Below are 20662 nucleotides of genomic sequence, written 5' to 3'. Positions count from 1 at the left end.
TCACTGCCTGACTCAAATGCCCTACCCTCAAGACTTGGGAAGTGCCAATAACATCTCCACCCCTCTTAAAAAACAAAAAAAACCTGCACCAAGGGAATCTCTGTCCAATATCTAAAGATAACTTCTGTTCTCAGTTGTTTCCTAAAAGACAGGAACTTTATCCTTAAGAAGGAAAGAATGGGAGAATCTAGTCCTTCAGTCACAGCAGGACTCAGAGAGCAGGAACGCTTGACTTTCCACTCACTGTCTAGAGCAGTCTCCAAAACAAGCAGGAGAATCCACTGGGATGCAGGGGAAAACATTCCTTTTAAACAAAATTAAGAAATTAAGCTTTATTAATATCCACTCTACAAACTGACCCTGGGATGCTCTGAGTCCATGTGGGCCAGCCACGTGTCAGAGCAGCTTTGAGAGAATGGCCTGTGAGCTGGCCCAGTGCAGAGGGCCAGGCAATGGCCGCCCCGTTTTCCTTCACTGCTGGAGTGTCGCTGGGTGCTACTGCAAATCTCAAGTCCTGGTTAACAGGATGTGAAAGTGTTAGCCACTCAGTCGTGTCCAACTCTCTGCGACACCATGGACTACAGCCCCCCCAGGCTCCTCTGTCCATGGAGTTTCCCAGGCAAGAATACTGGAGTGGGCTGTCATGCCCTTCTTCAGGGGATCTTCCTGATCAGGGATGGAACCAGGGTCTCTAGTATTGCAGGAAGATTCTTTACTGTCTGAGCCACCAGGGAAGCCCTAACAGAAATGTACTGATTATATTATCTGTTAATATTAACCAAAATTAGCCCTGTAGAATGCTCAGAAAAAAACAGTATCTAAATGCTAATATGTGAGCACAGGGAAACTTCAAGTAAAATAGTGGAGCTGACTCTGTTCCTGTCTCTAGTATGTCACATTAACCATTGATCATTGTGGTTTTTTTTTTTTCATTTTACCTTATAATAAAATTTAGCAAGATTGGCAAAAAAGATTTTAAATTATCAAAAGGATAATTTGAGATACAGTGAAACGTGCCCTAAGTGTAAGCTCTGTCTTCAGAGATTTGCTGGTGATGGTAGAACCTGTATAAACCTTATAAATAAATTATATGTGCATGTATATATAAATATATGCAACCCGTTACCAACAGGGCACATAATCAAAACATTTGAGGGGAAAAAAAACAGAAAAACAACACAAAATACCTGGGGGGATTCCCTGGCGGTTTAGTGGTTAGGACTCGGTGCAAAGGGCATGGGTTCAATCCCTGGTCAGGAAATTAAGATCTCGCAAGGTATGTGCCACACCCCCCCAAAATTTGGAAACCATGGGTCTACAGGATTCTGTGACATTTTCTAACCTAAATATCAGAGTCTGGAAAGAACCAGGAAGACCAGCCTGATCCAGGAGTACAGATGTTAAGAGAAGAGAAAAAACCAGAAAACAAAATAACTAAGTTTATTCATCCTCCTCCAGAGAATGTTTTCCCTGAAACAGTTTCTCTGACACCAGGCCCAGCTTCCACACCTGAGCTGTCAGGACCCTCCCTCCTTTTATTTCCCCAGGAAACCCAGACCTTTGGAAACAGATGCTTGAAACCAAACCAGAGTGAAACACAGTGGCAGGCCCTCCACAATCCCAGTCCTAGGACGTCCAAGCTGCCACAGAAGAGGCTGTTGGGAGCGGCCTCTTGTTCCAAGAGGAAGCCCCCACTGCTGCCGTCAGCGGGAGGTCACTAGTCCTTTTAGGAGGAAGGGCTTTGCTGCCTCCAGGATGTCCAGTTTAGGGTCCAGTGAGCGGCCAAGCCCCTCCAGCACCATGATGGCAAACACGATTGAAGCAAAGTTGCTCTCAAGCTTTACCTGAAACAGAGAAACAGGGGTTCTTTCCGAAGCCCACGGATAGACGGAGAGTATCCTGAGTTAACAGGTCAACATCCACTCCTGACAAAAAAAACAGATGATTTTTATCATCTATGTAATACTCTTACAGATAAAGGACAGATATAGTATGGACCTAACAGAAGCAGAAGATATTAAGAAGAAGTGGCAAAAATATACTTCATGACCCAGAAATGTATTTTTTATAAGAATACACTGTATGACCCAGATCACCACAATGGTGTGATCACTCACCTAGAGCAGACATCCTGGAATGCGAAGTCAAGTGGACCTTAGGAAGCATCACTACGAACAAAACTAGTGGAGGTGATGGAATTCCAGTTGAGCTATTTCAAATCCTGAAAGATGATGCTGTGAAAGTGCTGCACTAAAACTCAGCAGTGGCCACAGGACTGGAAAAGGTCAGGTTTCATTTCATTCCCAAAGAAAGGTAATGCCAAAGAATGTTCCCACTACCACATAGTTGCACTCATCTCACATGCTAGCAAGGTCATGCTCAAAATTCTCCAAGCCTGGATTCAACAGTACGTGAACTGTGAACTTCCAGACGTTCCAGTTGGATTTAGAAAAGGCAGAGGAACCAGAGATCAAATTGCCAACATCCGCTGGATCATCAAAAAAGCAAGAGAGTTCCAAAAAAATCATCTACTTCTGCTTTATTGACTACGCCAAAGTCTTTGACTGTGTGGATCACAACAAACTGGAAAATTCTTCAAGAGATGGAAATACCAGACCACCTGACCCGCCTCCTGGGAAATCTGTATGCAGGTCAAGAAGCAACAGTTAGAACTGGACATGGAACAACAAACTGGTTCCAAATCGGGAAAGGAGTACATCAAGGCTAATTACCCTTGTGCACCCTGCTTAATTAGCTGGATGAAGCACAAGCTGGAATCAAGATTGCCAGGAGAAATATCAATAACCTCAGATACGCAGATGACACCAGCCTTATGGCAGAAAGTGAAGAACTAAAGAGCCTCTTGATGAAAGTGAAGGAGGAGAATGAAAAAGTTGGCTTAAAACTCAACATTTAGAAAACTAGGATCACGGCATCCAGTCCCATCACTCCATGGCAAATAGATGAGGAAACAATAGAAACAGTGAAAGACTTTATTTTTCTGGGCTCCAAAATCACTGCACATGGTGACTGCAGCCATGAAATTAAAAGACACTTGCTCCTTGGGAGAAAAGTTATGACCAACCTAGACAGCATATTAAAAAGCAGAGACATTACTTTGCCAACAAAGGTCTGTCTGGTCAAAGCTATGGTTTTTCCAGTAGTCATGTATGGATGTGAGAGTTGGACTATAAAGAAAGCTGAGCACCGAAGAACTGATGCTTTTGAACTATGGTGTTGGAGAAGATTCTTGAGAGTCCCTTGGACTGCAAGGAGATCCAACCAGTCCATCCTAAGGAAATCAGTCCTGAATAGTCATTACAAGGACTGATGCTGAAGCTGAAACTCCAATACTTTGGCCACCTGATGTGAAGAACTGACTTATTGGTAAAGACCCTGATGCTGGGAAAGATTAAAGGCAGGAGGAGAATGGTTGGATGGTATCACCGACTCCATGGACATGAGTTTGAGTAAGCTCCAGGAGTTGGTGATGGACAGAGAAGCCTGGCGTGCTGCAGTCCATGGGGTAACAAAGAATCAGATATGACTGAGTGACTGAACTGAACATTCTTTTCCCTATCCAGTCATTTTCCCCACCATCCCATCTATTCACCCAACCCCCCACCCACTAGAAATAGTAAGAAAAAATCTGGGGGATGCAGTGTGTACAGCTCTTCTCTAAGGGAGGTGTGTGAGTATGTGAATGACTTAAAAAATACTAAAGTGAAAAGTTCACAGCCACACCAGAAACTGGGCTTCCCTGGTGGCTCAGCAGTAAAGAACCTGCCTGCCAGTACAGGAGACTTGGGTTCGATCCTTGGGTCGGGAAGATCCCCTGGAGAACAGAATGGCTACTACTCCAGTATTCTTGCCTAGAGAATTCCATGGACAGAGGAGCCTGGTGGGCTACAGGCTATGGGGTTGCAAAGAGTCAGACACAACTTACCGATTAAACAACAAACAACACCAGAAACTATAAATCTAAATATGGTCATTCTTTGAAATCCACAGTAGTCTTTTTGAGACCAAGCACACCTGGCTTTGATCAAATACAGCAGGGTTTCTTCCCCTTTGGAGCCAGGTTAACAGTAATAATAGTTTACATGGATTACCCAGTTAATCCTCAACTTCATTATGCCCGTTCAGTGGATAAGGAAGCTAAGGCTCAGGGTGGCTGAGTGATTTGCTCAAGTCCTCTGGGTGAAGAGGAGTCTGTTTGTTGTTAGTTTTAGTCACCAAGTCATGTTCGACTCTTTTGGGATCCCATGGCCTGTAGCCCGCCAGGCTCCTCTGTCCATGGGATTTCCCAGGCAAGAATACTGGAGGGGGTAGCCATTCCCTTCTCCAGGGGATCTTCCCAAACTAGGGATTGAACTTATGTCTCCTGCATTGACAAGAGAGTTCTTAACCACTGAGCCACCAGGGAAGCCCACATGAGGAGGAGTTGAGCCAGGATTTAAACCTAGAACAGGAATCTGCTTTCAGGTGGACAGAAGGTCGGGAAACGGAAGAATGACTCATGGGGAAATAACCTTTGATGAAAGTAAAGGGTCTTTTCTCAGTTAAGGCCCAGAAAGCTGTCTGAGGGGTCAGATGGGCAAATCAGAAGAAAGCAGCGTGCTACATATGCACACTCACGGTGGGAGTGTAAAATCGTGTAGACTTCTGTGGGCTGAAGCCTACCAGGCTCCTCCATCTATGGGATTCTCCAGGCAAGAATACTGGAATGGACTGACATTCCTTCTCCAGGGGATCTTTCCAACCCAAGGATGGAACCCAGGTCTCCCGCATTGCAGACAGACGCTTTACCCTCTGAGCCACCAGGGAAGCCCTGTATAAATCTATATTTTAGTTAAAAAAAAAACTATATCATCTAGCAATCCCAGTTCTGTGTAAATATCCAAAAGAATTTGAAACCAGGATCTTAAAGCAATATTTGCACCTTCGTGTTCACTGCAGCATTGTTCTTAGTAGCCAAGAGGTACAAGCGGCCCAAATGTCCATCAGAGGATGAACAAATAAAGAAAATATGGTTAAGTACATACAATGGAATATTATTTGGTCTTTAAAAAGGAAATCCTGTCATCTGCTGCAACATGCATGAACCTCAAGGACACTCCATTGAGTGAAATAAGCCAGTCACAGAAGGACAAATACCATATGATCCTACTTATAGGAAAAATCAAGAGTCATCAAAACCATGGACCTTCTGCTTGCCAGGGGCTCAGGGAAGAGAGACACGGAGTTTTTATTCAGTAGGAATAGGGTTTTATTAGAGATCTAGAGATCTGTTCCACAACTGTGTGGATGTGGTTGACACTGCTGTACGGTACACTTGGAGGTGGGTAGGGGTAAACTGTATATTAGTTTTTAACCATAATTTAAATTTTTTAAATTACTTTAAATTAAGTGCCTGGTGAAATATTTGAAGAGAATGGCTGTACTTGGCCCTCTCTCTGCTCTCCCATCCTGGGAATCACGATGACAACAGCAAACATCTAAAGCACTAGTAACCGTTGTGTCCCACACGGGTGTGAGGAGGGCTTTGTACCAATGGGGGCCCCAGGGCTAAAGAACAAAGTCACTGGAAGTGGGGTTCCCTGGTCAGGTGGCCTCAGGGGCCAGGGCGAGTTGCTTGGTGCCAGCCTCAAGGAATGTTGGGATTAAATCAGATACTAATAAATGTTATACAACTGAATTAGGTGGCTAAAGGGAGGTCAGAGCGCACTGATCACCGTGTCATGGCCTCATCTGGCCCTCCTGGCAGCCTCCGGGGACTTGGAGAGGCTGCCCAGGTCAGAGCTGGTGGGCACTGAGCTGGCTATGAGCCTCACCCTCCCCGTCCTAAGCAAATGAACTCCCAGGAGTGTGTTTTCATTTCCAGCTCTCTCCAAGCCAGCCCCCAGCAATGATGAAAGCTTTCCCTAATCCTAACATGAAATTTAATTCATTTTTAAAATAGAATTTGTCAAAGCTCTTAGAAAGCATAAAGTTTTTCCCCCCGAACCCCACCAATGATCAAAGGAAAACCTTGCTGGACATCAGGGAGTAGAAACAGCACTCTTAGCAGAGGGATCAGTGTGTAGAACGTTTCTAAAAGAGATCTTCCATAAGAGAAAAACCTGCCACAACCCTGAGGCCACTTGCCTTCCCCACAGACCTCCCTCCTGCCTGACCAGAGAGCGAGCTCCCCGCCCAGGCCTCACCTTGTGAGTCATCAGCAACTTAAAGACATTCGAGAGAAGGCTGGAAACTTGAAGCTGGAAAACAGAACAAAGAGCCTGAGAGCTACTGGGAGCCACTTCTCTCCCTTACCTGCCCCTCACCCACCCACACATCCACACCCACACCCACACACACCCCAGTGATCGGAAATGGACTGCCTAACAAATCCCCAAAAGGACTACATTCACACAAGCCCAACTTCCATCTCATGACTGAGTTCAAAGACCACCGCCCCCCCAGGAGAACTAGCCTAGAGGCCTCTTCCCCAGCACGCCCAGCACATACAGAAATCACATGGGAATAAATAAGACAGGCAGTGCCAAGGGCCAGCTGCCACTCCTCACTGCCCGGGGGCCACCTCTTGTTCTGACTCGATCTGGCTAGAGTGGACTTGGGAATGAACTTGGGAAGAAAAGTCAGCTTTGTTAGAACTGTGTGCAGAATTCAAAGTGGGCTCCACTTCAAGTAAGGGCTTCCCTGGTGGCTCAGATGGTAAAGAATTCGCCTGCAATGCGGGAGACCCGAGTCCAATCCCTGGGTCCAGGAAGATCCCCCAGAGAAGGGAATGGCAACCCACTCCACTATTCTTGCCTGGAGAATCCCCTAGACAGTGGAGCCTGGCGGGCTATAGTCCGTGGGGGTTGCAAAAAGTCAGACACGGGTGAGCAACTAACACTTTCACTTTTCTGCTTCAGGTCTAAATAAAGGTTGTGAACACTAGGTGAGTTCTTTGTCTACTCAGGGGCCTCAGTGCTCCCTCCCCCACCCCATGCTCAGCTGAGCTCCATGTAGATGAAGCTGCAGAACAGCACCCGGGTCTGGACAGGTGTGCAGTATCACATGTATCACCCCCTCCCCCGGCAACCGCCCAGGAGAGCCCAGTCAAGGAGCCACTCTTGAGAGCTGGAGATTTTAGTGGGCCTCCTTACCCCTGGAGGATGTGGGCAGAGGAAAAGGTTTGTTCTTTATCTGCCTTAAAACTCAAGCCATGGGGTAGGAGGTGGGAGCGAGGTTCAAGACGGAGGGGACATATGTATACCTATGGCCAATTCATGTTATGTATGGCAAAAATCAACACAATATTGGATAAGCAATTATCCTTCAATTAAAAATAAATAAAAAAAGAAAAACTCCAGTCCCCTCAAGACCTCTCCCTTAGACCTGCAGTTTGCGCTGTCCAAGGGCAAGGTCGGTAAACCCCCCAGGAACCCCAGCCCTCCAGTGGCCTGCTCACCTTTTCCAGGGTGATGGTGTTCTTCCTGGCCTGGGTCACCAGCCGGGCCATCTCAGCCTTAAATCCCTCCACGTCCTCGCACTCGCTGGCCCGGGCATGGTGCAGGATGAGCTCAGCCACCCTTTGGCCCTGGAAGATGGAAAAAACATGCTAGAATCAAGAGGGCCTAACCCTGGATTCTCTGCCCAAACGCCTTCAGATCCTAGTTCTTTCCACCCCAGTTTCTCTACCCTCCTGCTTTTGCGCCCCACCCTCATCCATTTTTAACTTTACCTCACTGCCTTCCAATAATACCTGGTTATCAATCAAAGCCTTTTGATCCTTTTGAGGCGAGGCCCCACCTGTGCTCAGCACAATCAAAGGCCAGAGCTGTGTGGTCTCCTTTGTCTCTGAGGCCACACAGGCCCAGTGGCTGAGTCTGGGCCCTGTTGCTCACACTCCTCATGGCACTGCTTGCCAACCAACCGGCCTGGCCCAAAGGCCTGGCTCCGGGGCGGACTAGCCATACTGTCCTCGAGGGCAGTCTTCCTGCCTGAGCAGAATTCCCCACTCACAGCCTGCTGGCTCCTCCTCCACCCAGGATGCTCCAAGGTCTTCCTAACACCCACCTGGCCCCCTTGGTCATGGCCAGGGAGCCAAGCTCTTCCTCCTTGACTATGACCTTCTTCCTTTGCCCAAACCTGTGCAGAGGAGAACCTCCCAGCCCCCACCTACCACTGCACCTCGGTCTTTAACCTTGGCCCGGGGACACTTTCAAACTGGCTCAGACTCAAGCCTCTGGTCTACCCACCTCCACCCCTCCTCCACCCCAGAAGCCTCCTAAGCAGGGGCTTCTCTCAATTTTGCCCTTTTTTCCCAGGTTTGTTTTTCTTTTTTTCCCCAAAAAATTTATTTAGCTGCATCGGGTCTTAGGTGCGGCATGTGGGACCTTTAGTTACGGTATGCAGACTCTTAGTCCTGGCATGTGGGATCTATTTCCCTGACCAGGGATTGAAGCCAGGCCCCCTGCACTGGGAGTGCGAACCACCAGGGAAGTCTGTCCAGCTCCGTCTTTCCCTGGGTCTTTCCTGCTGGAGAATTAACTGTCACCCTTGATGTGGCACTTTAGGTTGACTCTCATAAAGGTTTCGCTGAGTCCCTTTTCCTAAATAAGAATCCTCAACCACTGGAGCCCCTCAGAGGCGTGGGATGAGAAGTGAAAACCAGTCATCTCCTCCTGCCCCAGGTGTCTTCCCACACCTGGAGAGTAAGTTCCCTGAGCCGCTGCTTCTTTCCAGCCCCACCTTCTCAAAGCAGATAGCACACATTTGGGGCCGCTATTAGTCAAGAAGCTAGCATTTCCAAAGCCCAACTCTATAGTGACTGAGGAAAGAAGAGAAACCACCAGAACACCACTTGAGAAGGAGGCATTTCTTCCCGTCATCCTAAATCATCTGCTGCCAGGAACAAGCCTGTTCTATGGACCCTCCATGGCTTCATCTCCTGGGCTCCTCTTCCTCCTCCCTCCTTCATCTCTCTGAAGCACCCTTGGCAAATGCCAGCATTAACAAGAATGACAAACCCTGAGGAGCCCGGTGGTTTAAAAAAAACTCAGCTCCAATCACCTCTCCCTCCACCTCCCCTCCAGGGCCCGGCGGGCCTCACCTGGCCCATGGCCACGGCCATGAAGACAGCCCGGAAGTTCCTCAGGTCTGCAGCCTGCAGCTCGGCCACGATGCCGGCGTCCAGCAGCACCAGGCGCAGCGGGCAGCGCGCCGGCGACACAGCCACCACCAGCGCCTCGCAGACGTCCACCGGCTGCAGCCGCGCCTCTGGGCCCTGGGCAAGACCGTCGGCGCCCTGGACGAGGATGTTCCCGGGGTGAAGGTCCGCGTGGACGAAGTTGTCCACAAATATCTGCAGAGAGACCAGAGCTACTCCAGGCTGAGTCAGCCTCACCATCCCACCTCCACCAGGCCACTCACGGAAAAGCTTCCAGGGTGACGGCGAGTTCCCGGAGATCTAGGACAAGGCGGAGAGGCGGCACGCTCCCCGCCGTGAGCTCACCATCTTCAGGAGCATGTTGATCCCCAGCCGCGCAATCTTCCTCTTCACGTCCAGGGGAATCCCTGCGTGCTGGTAGCTGGACACGGGCACACTCTCCTGTGAGGAAGTCGGGGTGAGAACCGCTTCAGTCGCACAGCCCGCGACTGCACAGCTCCTCATCCTCCCGGGGACACACAGCTGCTGCCTTCCCTCTGACTGGGGAGTGACCCGAAGCGTTTTTCCTTTCCTATAATGCCTGTGAATCCGTCACCCACAAATGAGTTGTAACCGACGTTTATGCTTCCCTTCTGTAATACGTCTCAAAAAGTCCCATAGGTTCCCCAGGGAGGAAACCCACTGACTGCCGCCCACAGGTAAGAGAGGCTGTGAGGTCAGGGTGAGCTTGTTTCTAGTCAAGAATCAGCCAACAGGGACACGAAGGAGCTCTGTGACCTCACTGGAGGAGAAAGAAAAGGAAGAGAGAAGAAAGGGGACCTGCTCCATAGGCACCTGATGCAGGTCGGTTATTTAATTGTCAAAGCAGCCTATTGAGATAGATCTTGGAATCCTTAATTAACAAATTAAAGAACTAAAGCCCAGAGAGTTTAAGTAACTTGCTCAAAGTCACACAGCTAGCAACAGTGGGTCATTCAGGCCACTCCTCTGGGTCTCATTACCATCTTTACAAAGGAAGCTGGACCAGAAGACAGCTAAGCCCATAAGGCCCTTCTCTGTGTGGAGGGCGTTTTGCATTCAGTGTGTCATTGACTCCTAAGACAGGAAGGGTATCCTGCTGTTCTACAGGAAATAACTGAAGCCACCCAGCAAATATTGGGTTGGCCAAAAAAGTCATTCGGGTTTTTTGTAAAAGTGTACGGAAAAACCAGAATCAGATACAATTGGCAGAGCAGACTTCCAGCAAGTCTGAGGGCAGGGCCAGGCTCTTCCCACCTTGCTACCCTACCTCCCACCGTCAGGCGGCTCCAAACCCCTTTTAGACTCAAGCCTTCCTGTGCAGCAGAGACAACCTGGCTGTGAGTAAAGGGCAACCGGCTAGGGGAAGCTCTCACTCTTACTTCATATGTCTCCACCAGGACATCCTTGGTGACGAAGGGACGCAGAGGCGTGGGGAATTTGACGGAGTTCACATTCAGGAAGTTGCACTGGAAGAGTTCAAGATTCCGAGCCTCGTACCGCAGGTCGATCTACAGACAAGTGGAGAGAAGAGGTGAGGGAGGGGGTAGTCTGGGCCAGGGACAGCAACGCTGAACCCCCCAAGAGCTGGCAGAGCCTAAGACTCACCTGCCTGCCCCAGCTAACCTCCTGCAGAACTCCCAGGACACTTGAGGGTGAGGGCTGCCCCGGAAGTCCCAACCCCCCATCCCTCCCCACCACATGACTCCAAGCTGCAGACAGCAGAGACACTGGAGAACTTATCAGAGTTCATATTCACCCCGCCCCCAGGAGTCCCTGCAGAGGATTCCTTCTCTCTCACCCTTCACACCCACGGGAGACTCGCTGCCATCAGCTCTGCAGCCCTCACCACACTCAGAGCTGTTCTTTTCTATCCCACTGTTCCTCCCAAGGTGACTTGAAACCAATCACCTGAACCCTAACAGAGGTGTCTTAGTTGGGCTCCCTGTCCCCCACCTCCCCTCTCTACAATCCATCTGCTGGTGCCCCCCACCACCTGCAGGATGGAGTCTGCACTGGTTAGGATGACGTCCGAGGTGGGTCATGGTCTGGGCCCTGCTTCTCCCTCCAGGTACATCTCTTGTGATATGGCCTCCTTCTTTTACAGCCCCAAACTCCGGCTGCACCCAATCTGTAGACCGGGAATGTCCCAGCCTGCCTAACACTTCCCCTCTGACTGCCTTCTGTACTCCACCTGACTGGAATGTTCTTCCCCCATTGGGTCTAACTGCGGACACTCTCCTTTCAAGACTCTGCTCAAGTCTGGGGAGCCTGGACCCACAGGGTGGAATAACCACTTCCTCTGTTGGGCCTCAGCTAAGCCCAGCTGAACCCATAAGAACTCCTATTGTAACTAGCACTTGGGCTACAAATATTTCACATCAGCCCTCCTCCTCCTAGTATATACTTCTTGGGACCAATCAGGAGGGCACATTTGCCCAGCCAGGACTGGGTCCCACCATCACAGGAGATTCAGGGAACCCCACTTGTTTTCTTAGTTCACCAGATCCTAACAGTTTTTAATACTTGTTGTATGAATTTATAAATGAACATCCATCCCCCTACATACACCCAGACTCTAAGCTTTCAAGCCAGGCAGCATTATGAGACCACCGAGAGCTACAGCTGGTAGGAAGAGTTGATTTTTAAGGCAAAATGGGGTGAGTTGTAGAGCTGTAGAGGTCTGAACTTGAAGTGATGGGATCTCACAATGTGTATCAGACTTCTTGAAGCAGAACTGAAGCTCAAGCGGGTGGTGGAACTGAGAGTATAAACACCAAGATGGGTGTTGGAACAGCAGCTATTTTTCTGTTTTAATTTTATTATCAAAAGTAGACACCTCCATATCATAAAGCCAAGCTTCCTAAACATGAAAATGCATCACTGGGGCTTAAAACCCTAAGTCAGACGATATAAATGAAGATTGGGCACACGGCCTCTGAAAGCCTGTCAATTTCTGTGCCAACTGCCAGGAAGCCAGCACAGATGGCTCCGTGGAGCCCTGAGTGACTCCACTGTGTCTACTGAGTCTGGCTCCTTAAACAGGTGTCCCAAAGGCCCTGCACAGGGCCCTTGTCTACTCATTAAACCCCAGAAACAAAGGAAAACCAAGGCACAGTATGTGACTTCGCCGATTCTTCTCCTGGAATGTGGCCATTGATTGCAGCACAGATAATGCTATCTGTTCCACCAGACTCATTTCGTTTGCAGCCCAGGCTCTATGCAAGACCGCCTTCCCCAAATTCCCTCGTAGTTACACTGGGCCTGACATGTAGCCTTGGAAGAAGTGAAGTTCATCATTTCCAGGCCTGGCCACAGAATCCTTTATGTGACGCTTCATGGTCTCTCTCCCCATTCCACACTAAGCCCAGATGACTAATTTTGGAGGAAACTGGGTCCCTGAATAACAATGGAGTGGAACTCCCACCTGCTCCCTCAGTTTACCTGCATGGAACTTCCACAGAATAGCAAGAAATAACCTTGCTGCCTTAACTCAATGAGGTTTGGATATTCTTTGTTATATCAGCTATCCTGACTAATATTCTACATTAGCCATAGTGCCCTGGGAAAATGCTCATCCATTCAGCATTTACTAAGCAGCTGCTAACAGCAAAAACTGTCATGTGCTATTTACGATTGAGAGAAGGCGAATTCACCTGCTGCACCATAAGCTTCTCAAATTCCTCCACGATCTCAGGCAAGCTGAGCCACTTGATTCCTGGCAAAACTGTGAGGACCCGGCTGCCCATCTTCATCAGCAGCAGGTCCATCTGCACCTGAGCGAGCAGGCCAGGGTGCAACACCTGCCAAAAGAGGAACAGTGAGACAGAGGAGGGATCAATCAGGAGGGCACATTTGCCTAGCCAGAGCTGGGTCCCACCATCAAAAGAGATCTAGGGGACTTCCCTGGCAATTCAGCAGTTAAGACTTCATGCTTCCAATGCAGGGGGTGCAGGTTCGATCCCTGGTTGAGAAACAAACGTCACATGTGCCTTGTGGTGCAGCCAACATCCCCCCACAACCCCCTGAAAAAAAAGGACAATCAGCTGGCCGAGGGGAAGCAGGTCCAACACCCATTCCTTTGTGCCTTCCTGAGGGGCAGGAGGGCAGCTCCCCTGAGCGGCACTCAGCTTTGCTGGGAAGAACAGGTTGGCCTCCCTTCCAGATACACTGAGCTTAGATCAGCGGCTCCCAAACATCAGCGAGCATAAAAGCCAACATGGGCTGCTTAGTAAAAGTGTGGACCCCGAGCCTCCTCCAGGACCTACTGAATCAGACTGGCTGGGAGGCCAGGTGGAAATCTGCATTTTACTGAGTGTCCAGGTAACTGAGTCAGGTAGTCCCAAGCCTGCAAAATACTGCTCTAGAGTTACAGGACTCCAGAGGTGAGATGGAAAGAGCTCTGGGTTTCAAAAACTCCAGTTCTGCAACTCATCTCCTGGATGAAACTGGACCGGCCACTCAACCTCTTCTCAGCCTCCTGTTCCATCATTTAAAACACGCAGATAACAGCCTCTACCTCCACCACAAATCCTTTTCAGAATAAAGTGGAATATAAATAAACATGTAAGAAAAACTAGTACAGGGACTTCCTTGGTGGTCCAGTGGCTAAGACTCTGGGCTCCCAATGCAGGGGGCCCAGGTTCAACCCTTGGTGGGAGAAGGAGATCCCGCATGCCACAGCTAAGAACCAGCACAGCCAAATAAATAAATAAGCAATTTTTTTTGAACCTGTTTAAAAAAAGAATGCCCATCTCAGGTACCTCATACATATGAAATAAAGCATCTGACTTGATGGGCACATATACTCCTTTAGTCTCCCACAGAGCACAGGGAAACTTCAAGATACTTTGGACAAGTGTTTCCTAAACATGCCTGATGTTGCAACTCATTTGCAGCAATTATAAAAGGCCAGGTCAGGCTCTCCCCTTAGAAATTATGATTCAGCCTGTCTCAGTAGGCCCCCGTGGGAGGGATTTTTCTGTGAGGGTGAGAACACCAGGGTATTGGCTACTAGGATCCACTAGTTCTCCTGGGGGTGTTCGGATCAGGGATGGAAAGGTGTGGAGAGGAGAGATGAGGGAGCCGGGCAGGGGTGACTGGAAATGAACAGAGAAGGAAGCTGATGTTGTAAAAATGAACGCTGCCCTCTTGGACTCGCCACAGTAACACCTAACCTAGTCTCTCCCATTTATCCTGACCCCAGAGCCAAGAGGTCAGCTGGATGGATGATGGGTCCTCCCCCCGCAGAGAGAGCCAACACCAGAGCCTCTTCATCTTCCTTTTTCAGGCCATTCGCATCACTCTACTTCAAGCCAAGAAATCAAACAGCTTGTGTGTCACAGGTACTCAGATAATGGTCAAGCTGAAAGAAATCAACGGAAGGCAACGTGGGGTAATTTGCAAAGGGTTGTATCCTGACCTGGGTAGCTCGGTGGAGTTGGTGAGGTTTTAGAGATGGGAGGGCCTGGCTGCAAACATTAGAACACTTACTTTCACAGCCACCGGGACAAGGTGATCTGGCTCCTGTTCATGGGCGGTCCCTGAAGCCTGAGACAAGGATGCATTGGATCCAACCAGGTCCGGTTTAGGGAAGAGCAGCCTTTCTACAAATGACTGGTCGGCAAGACTCTCTTGAGGCCTCCCGGCCTTCTCCAGGCGTCCAGAGAGCTCGCCCAGCCCCCCAGCTGCCCCAGTTTCCGAGAACTGCAGTATGGAGGCCGTGGCCAGTCTCTGGATGCTGTCGTTCTCCAGGAAGGCAGGATTGGCACGCGCTTTGTACACTTGGGCCACGCAGCCGGAACCCACTGGCTCTTGCTTCTCAAAGCAGAGGACCCTCCCCCAGTCCTCCCCAAAGGCCTGGCGCAGGATGTGTTCGGTGTGAGTCCAAGGATGGGGCGACACCTGGACGTGCAGCCTGGAGAACTGGGCGCAGAACGCCTCTGAGAAGAGATCCCGCCGGGTGCTGGCCCACTGGCCCAGTTTGATGTAGGTGGGGCCCGAAGTCTCGGTGGCTTTCAGAAGCAGGTGGAGCCAGAGACTGGAGACACTGGGAGCCAGGTAGGTGAGGGGATAGAGTAGGAGGAGAGGGAAGAATTTTACCAAGAGAGCCCCTGCTCTGAGCCAGATGCGCACGTGCAGGAGGAGCCAGCCCAGCCGCCCCTCCGGAGGGACTCTTTCCAGCGGCCCATTTTTAGCCAGGTCACTCCAACTGGTGGTCTGCCGACGTACGCTCTCCGAAGCCCCCTCGCCAATGTCCTCACAGGTGGAGACGAGTTTGGGCAAAGTGCCAAGCAGAAGCCAACAGAGTCTAGCCTTGCGACAGCCCCCAGAGGGTCTCAGAAGGCCGACTTCCTTTCTGAGCGCAAAACCTCTCAGGTGCGCCAAGCAGACCCTGAGAGAGAAGCGCCAGGGGGTCACCATCCTCTCCCAGAGGTCACGGCCTCCGTTGCCTGCCTCCACTTAAGGAGGGCCCATCTATGTTCCTTCTTTCCGCAAGGAGGACATGAGTCCGGGCCTCCGCTGAGTATTCCGTTTAAGAGCGGGGCGGCAGCGAGATGAAGGGGGCGCGCAGACCTGGCCGCCCGTGTGCAGTCCCCAGGACAGGGACGTGACCTGCGCGAGGTGGCCGCGCGGGCGGAGACGGAGCCGGGCGACCGCAGGGTCACCGCGCACGCCCGCCGGCGCCAGAGTGCACCCGCCGAGGGCCAGGACGCAGCAGGTCTGCGCGGAGAGGGGCGCGAGGGGGACAGATCGGAGGGCCGCGGTGCGGGGAGCCTGGTGGGGGTGAGGAAGAACCAGATAAGGCGAGGGGTGGAGAGCTGGGGCCGGGGGCGGGGGCAGCGCTAACGGCGGAGGACCAGGGCAGCGAGCGCGCGGTGGGGAGGAGTCGGGTGTGGGCTCCAGAGAGCCGAGGTCCCAAGGGCACTGGAGGTCTGGGCGCCAGGGGCGCGGAAGGGGAGCGGAGGGTCGCGGAGCGGAGTACCGGAGATCGGGACCCGGGGGGGCCGGGGGTCCGAAGACCCGGGATCTGGACCCGGGGGGCCGGGGAGCAGGGATCCCGACGCCCAGGCCGCGCAACGCGCGTCTTCCGGGACCGCCCGCCTGCCCGCCGGTTCGGGAACCGCCCCTTTAAAGCGAACGCGACCCAGACTCCGGCGGAGATTTACCCGGCTCACGGGTCCTGCTGCTGCTGCTAAGTCACTTCAGTCGTGTCCGACCCTGTGCGACCCCATAGACGGCAGCCCACCAGGCTCCCCCGTCCCTGGGATTCTCCAGGCAAGAATACTGGAGTGGGTTGCCATTTCCCTCTCCAGTGCATGAAAGCGAAAAGTGAAAGTGAAGTCGCTCAGTCGTGCCCGACTCTTAGCGACCCCATGGACTGCAGCCTACCAGGCTCCTCCGTCCATGGGACTTTCCTGGCAAGAGTACTGGAGTGGGTTGCCATTGCCTTCTCCGCCTCGGGTCCTGGGGTCCCACAAATAGAATTAACGCCACACACGCCCTCCACACCTGGTCTCTCCACTGTGTGTCTGTCTCTCCAATGACATTGTAGCTTTCCTTACAAAGAGCGTGGAAACGCGGAACGCCGGGTAAATTGACAGCCGGTTCCTGAACACAGGTCTGGTTTTCAATAGAGCGGGACCGGGAGGGTGGTGGGAGGAGCGGGGTGGGGGGTGTTGTCCTTGGACGGCGGGATTCCCAGGCTGCCCTGATTTGAGGAACGTATTTGGACCCGGGGCTGTGGCTCCGTAAAGAGTGATCATTCATTCAGCCAAGTCTATATTTCTTAAACTCAATCTAATATTTATCGAAGCTCAATAATATCTACCGTGCGAGGTCCTGGGAACATCTAAACACACATCCTGACCTGGCAGGCTTATCACTTTTGAGGAAGATCCCACCGTGAAAGAAGGGAACAATGGGGACGTGGCCGAGCTGGGCCCTGCGGGGCTCCTGGACACGAAGGTCTCTTTGTCCCTCATTTCTTGTAGGCAAGACTCCAGCCTCCATGACCTTCTTTTAGTCCCAAAGGTCAGAACAGTTGCTAATCAAGGGAGGAGCAGCCAGGAAACCACCTGAGGCAAGATCAAAGGGTCATCAAGAATTAGGAGACCTAACCATCCAAGCCCCTACACACCCTAACCTTGTCAGCAACCTCACCTTTTTGAAACTTTGCAGAAGAAGAATGCAAGACTGTTACCATCTTGATCCTTCTCAGGTAGGCTTGCTGGACTGTAAACCCCTCCCTCTTTACCAGCGAGGGGGGCACAGTTCTTGAGGCGCTAGCCTACTGTGTTCCCCCTTTGTCTGGCAAACTAATAAAACCGCTCTTTCCTTCTCCTCCATAACTCTGTCTCCATATTTCTGTTTGGCACTGGTGCACAGAGCCAAGATTTGGGCGACGAGGAGAATCCCCCAGGATGGCAGCTACTTGGGAGAAGACGGGAGGGTGATACGAGTGGGAGGGTGTTCAGCCGCAGAAAGAAGTAAGCCCCCAAATAGGAAGGTGTTTGGTGTGAGGTTCTGGGGGAGTTTGTTTAACTATGAAGAACCAGAGAAGGCCAGATAGCTCTAGAAAGCAAAGAGGAGCAGAGCAGAGCTTGGAAATCAGCCAGGACAGGAAGGAAAAGCCAGTGGGCTTCTACTCTGCTGTTTGGGACTTGGAGGCTGACTGCGCTGGGGTACCACAGTCACCTCTACATTCACGACCCTTTATCTCCACGTGGGTGACAGCCTTCCAGAGAAGTCTGCCAGGGACTCACAAGTGGAATGACTGTGGAGACATGGCCCATGCCTGCTGCTGGAAGTGTGCCTGCCACTCACAGCCTAAGGATTGTGGGAAAACTTGGGGACTCCTGCACTGCCAGCTAACAATCCAACTCCCACTTCCCAAGATGTGCAGACCCTTTTGAAGTTCCCAAGACAGAAGTCATCCTTAACTCCGCTGGTTTTAAGTACGGCCAGCCATTAACTATACTCTCCATTTTGTACCCTCAGAGTACAAAATGAAACAGGGAAAAGGCTAACAAGAGTTTTGCCAAGAGAATCCACTGGTCATAGCAAACACCTTCCAACAACACGAGAGACGACACTACACGTGGACATCACCAGATGGTCAATGCCGAAATCAGATTGATTATATTCTTTGCAGCTGAAGATGGAGAAGCTCTATACAGTTAGCAGAAACAAGACTGGGAGTTGACTGTGGCTCAGATCATGAACTCCTTATTGCAAAATTCAGACTTAAATTGAAGAAAGTAGGGGAAATCACTAGACCATTCAGGTATAACCTAAATCAAATCCCTTAGGATTGATTATACACTGGAAGTGACAAATAGATTCAAGGGATTAGATCTGATAGACAGTGCCTGAAAGAAACTATGGATGGAGGTTCATAACATTGTACAGGAGGTGGTGATAAAAACCATCCCCAAGAAAAAGAAATACAGAAAGGCAAAATGATTATCTGAGAATGTTGGGTGCCGGCGTGAGGCACTCCGCCCATGGCAAAGGTCATGAGGAAGGAGGCTCGACATACGCAAAGGCGGGATGGAGCCTCAGGAGTCCCCCTGGAAATCCTGGAACATCTACCCCCATAACCAGAGCCTGCCTACTTTACTACTTTGTGCTCTCACCTATACCTCTGACTTTATGGGGGGCTGTCCCCCACCACCTCTTTCGGAGAAGGAGTTAACTTAGAGCTCCAGTTAATAATAATTCCTGGGCGTGATAGGAGTGTTTCAACCTACAAACTCCTCTGAAGGTTCTCTAGCCTGCCTGACACGCTTGTCCAGCCACATGTGATTGCTCACAGCCTCCCAACCGTGAGAGGCACGAGATGCTTTAAACCTTCTAAAAACAGGTTCCTTAGAAAAGTTAGAAAACCATTAGTATAAGTATAGTGGGCTGATTAGAAATTGTATTGGTGAAGGGTTTTTCATTTGTTGAGCCAATGTTTGTTGCTAAGACTCCACATCCCCTGCCCTTACACACATTAATGAATATGTAGAAGAAATAAGTATTAACCTTTGATATAAATCACATTATACCTTAGGCTAAGTAAATTCTTTCTTTAACTAAAACCCACTACACCCTCACCCTATAGGAACGTAACTTTATTTGGGTGGTGTCTGTTTTAAGAATAATCACCCTTGGAGAAAAAAGTGTTCTGGTTGACTGACCACTGTCACAAGGAGAGGGTCATAAATTGTCAGCAGGCCCCCCTGGCCAGAAGATGACGTAACACCCCTAAGACCTCTGTATACATTTGTATGAAGCACCTGACTTTAATAAAAGTCAGGACTGCTGTCCCCACGTGACTTTTGTATAACATCTCAGTGTATAAAAACAGACTCTGGAAAATAAAGAATTGGGATCAGTTCCTCGAAATACTGGTCTCCCCATGTCTCCCTCTCAAATTCTGGCTGAGTCTCCATCTGGAGCGCGGAACCCACCAAGCTTACTAATTTTGCCTGGACTTCTAAGATCCAACCGGGGAGGCCTCAGTGTCTCCTCTCCTTCGGGAGAACGGAAGGATGCCTGCGGCCTATGTAAGTGGTGCAAGCTTCTTGTCTTGAAGTTTTATTGGTTTCCCACGTAAACCAAGCTACTCAGCCTCTTTTCTCCACTGAATTTTCCTGCTGAGCTATCCTCATTCTATTAGTCTTTATATCTTTGATGAATATTTAAATAGTCGCCAACACTGTCTCCCCTTCGAATACCCTGGATCATCCGGGGCTGGACCCCGGCATGAAAAGGTCTTACAAATAGGTGAGAAAAGAAGAGAAGCAAAAGGCAAAGGGGAAAAAGAAAGATATATCCATCTGAATGCAGAGTTCCAAAGAATAGTAAGGAGAGGTAAGAAAGCCTTCCTCAGCGATCAAGGCAAAGAAATAGAGGAAAACAATAGAATAGGAAAGACTAGAGATCTCTTCAAGAAAATTAGAGGTACCAAAGGAACATTTCATGCAAAGATGGGCACAATAAAGGACAGAAAAAGTATGAACCTAACAGAAGCAGAAGATATTAAAAAGAGGTGGCAAAAATACACAGAAGAACTATACAAAAGATTTTAATGACCCAGATAACCACGATGGTGTGATCACTCACCTAGAGCCAAATATCCTGGAGTGTGAAGTCAAATGGGCCTTAGGAAGCATCACTACAAATAAAGTTAATGGAGGTGATGGAATCCTAGCTGAACTATTGCAAATCCTAAAAGATGATGCTGTTAAAGTGCTGGATTCAATATGCCAGCAAATTTGGAAAACTCAGCAGTGGCCACAGGACTGGAAAAGGTCAGGTTTCATTCCAATCCCAAAGAAAGGCAATGCCAAAGAATGTTCAAAGCACCCCACAATTACACTCATTTCACATGCTAGCAAGGTCATGCTCAAAATCCTCCAAGCTAGGTAGGCTTCAACAGTATGTGACTTGAGAACTTCCAGATGTTCAGGCTGGATTTAGAAAAGGCAGAAGAAC

At 50.0% G+C, this 20662-nt stretch overlaps 1 protein-coding gene and 2 long non-coding RNA genes across 5 annotated transcripts; 2 read left to right on the top strand and 1 right to left on the bottom strand.

Moving 5' to 3' along the window:
- Window positions 1–1423: 1423 nt before the first annotated feature.
- On the bottom strand, window positions 1424–16282 carry ADCK2 (aarF domain containing kinase 2). Of its 2 annotated transcripts, none has more exons than XM_061414933.1 (8): window positions 14672–16282; window positions 12835–12981; window positions 10561–10689; window positions 9506–9601; window positions 9104–9355; window positions 7460–7588; window positions 6207–6260; window positions 1424–1844 (listed from the first exon to the last, which is right to left on the bottom strand). In XM_061414933.1, the coding sequence occupies exons 1-8, from the start codon at window positions 15599–15601 to the stop codon at window positions 1704–1706; spliced, it is 1878 nt and encodes a 625-aa protein (XP_061270917.1). In that variant the 5' UTR covers window positions 15602–16282; the 3' UTR covers window positions 1424–1703. The 2 variants fall into 2 exon arrangements, with proteins under 2 accessions (XP_061270917.1, XP_061270918.1); XM_061414934.1 differs by having other exon boundaries at window positions 1424–1925; window positions 14672–16279.
- On the top strand, window positions 10627–12113 carry LOC133246508 (uncharacterized). The gene is made up of 2 exons (XR_009736064.1): window positions 10627–10712; window positions 11286–12113. It is a non-coding gene; the product is annotated as an uncharacterized LOC133246508 (long non-coding RNA).
- Window positions 16283–16388: 106 nt separating the features above from the next.
- Window positions 16389–19570, top strand: LOC133246507 (uncharacterized). Of its 2 annotated transcripts, XR_009736062.1 has the most exons (3): window positions 16389–16799; window positions 17173–17399; window positions 17915–19570. It is a non-coding gene; the product is annotated as an uncharacterized LOC133246507 (long non-coding RNA). The 2 variants fall into 2 exon arrangements; XR_009736063.1 differs by having other exon boundaries at window positions 17173–19570.
- Window positions 19571–20662: the final 1092 nt, after the last annotated feature.

This window comes from Bos javanicus, chromosome 4 (genome assembly GCF_032452875.1).
Source record: "Bos javanicus breed banteng chromosome 4, ARS-OSU_banteng_1.0, whole genome shotgun sequence".
Classification (NCBI taxonomy): domain Eukaryota; kingdom Metazoa; phylum Chordata; class Mammalia; order Artiodactyla; family Bovidae; genus Bos; species Bos javanicus.
This window is presented reverse-complemented; position numbering and strand designations above follow the sequence as displayed.

Excerpts from the sequence above, each read along its gene's own strand:
- ADCK2 (XM_061414933.1), bottom strand. The coding sequence starts at position 15,601 with ATGGTGACCCCCTGGCGCTTCTCTCTCAGGGTCTGCTTGGCGCACCTG. Across the intron at positions 12,982-14,671 it reads TTGTCCCGGTGGCTGTGAAA|GTGTTGCACCCTGGCCTGCT; the intron begins GTAAGTGTTCTA and ends CTCTTTTGGCAG. Across the intron at positions 1,845-6,206 it reads AGTTGCTGATGACTCACAAG|GTAAAGCTTGAGAGCAACTT; the intron begins GTGAGGCCTGGG and ends TCTCTGTTTCAG.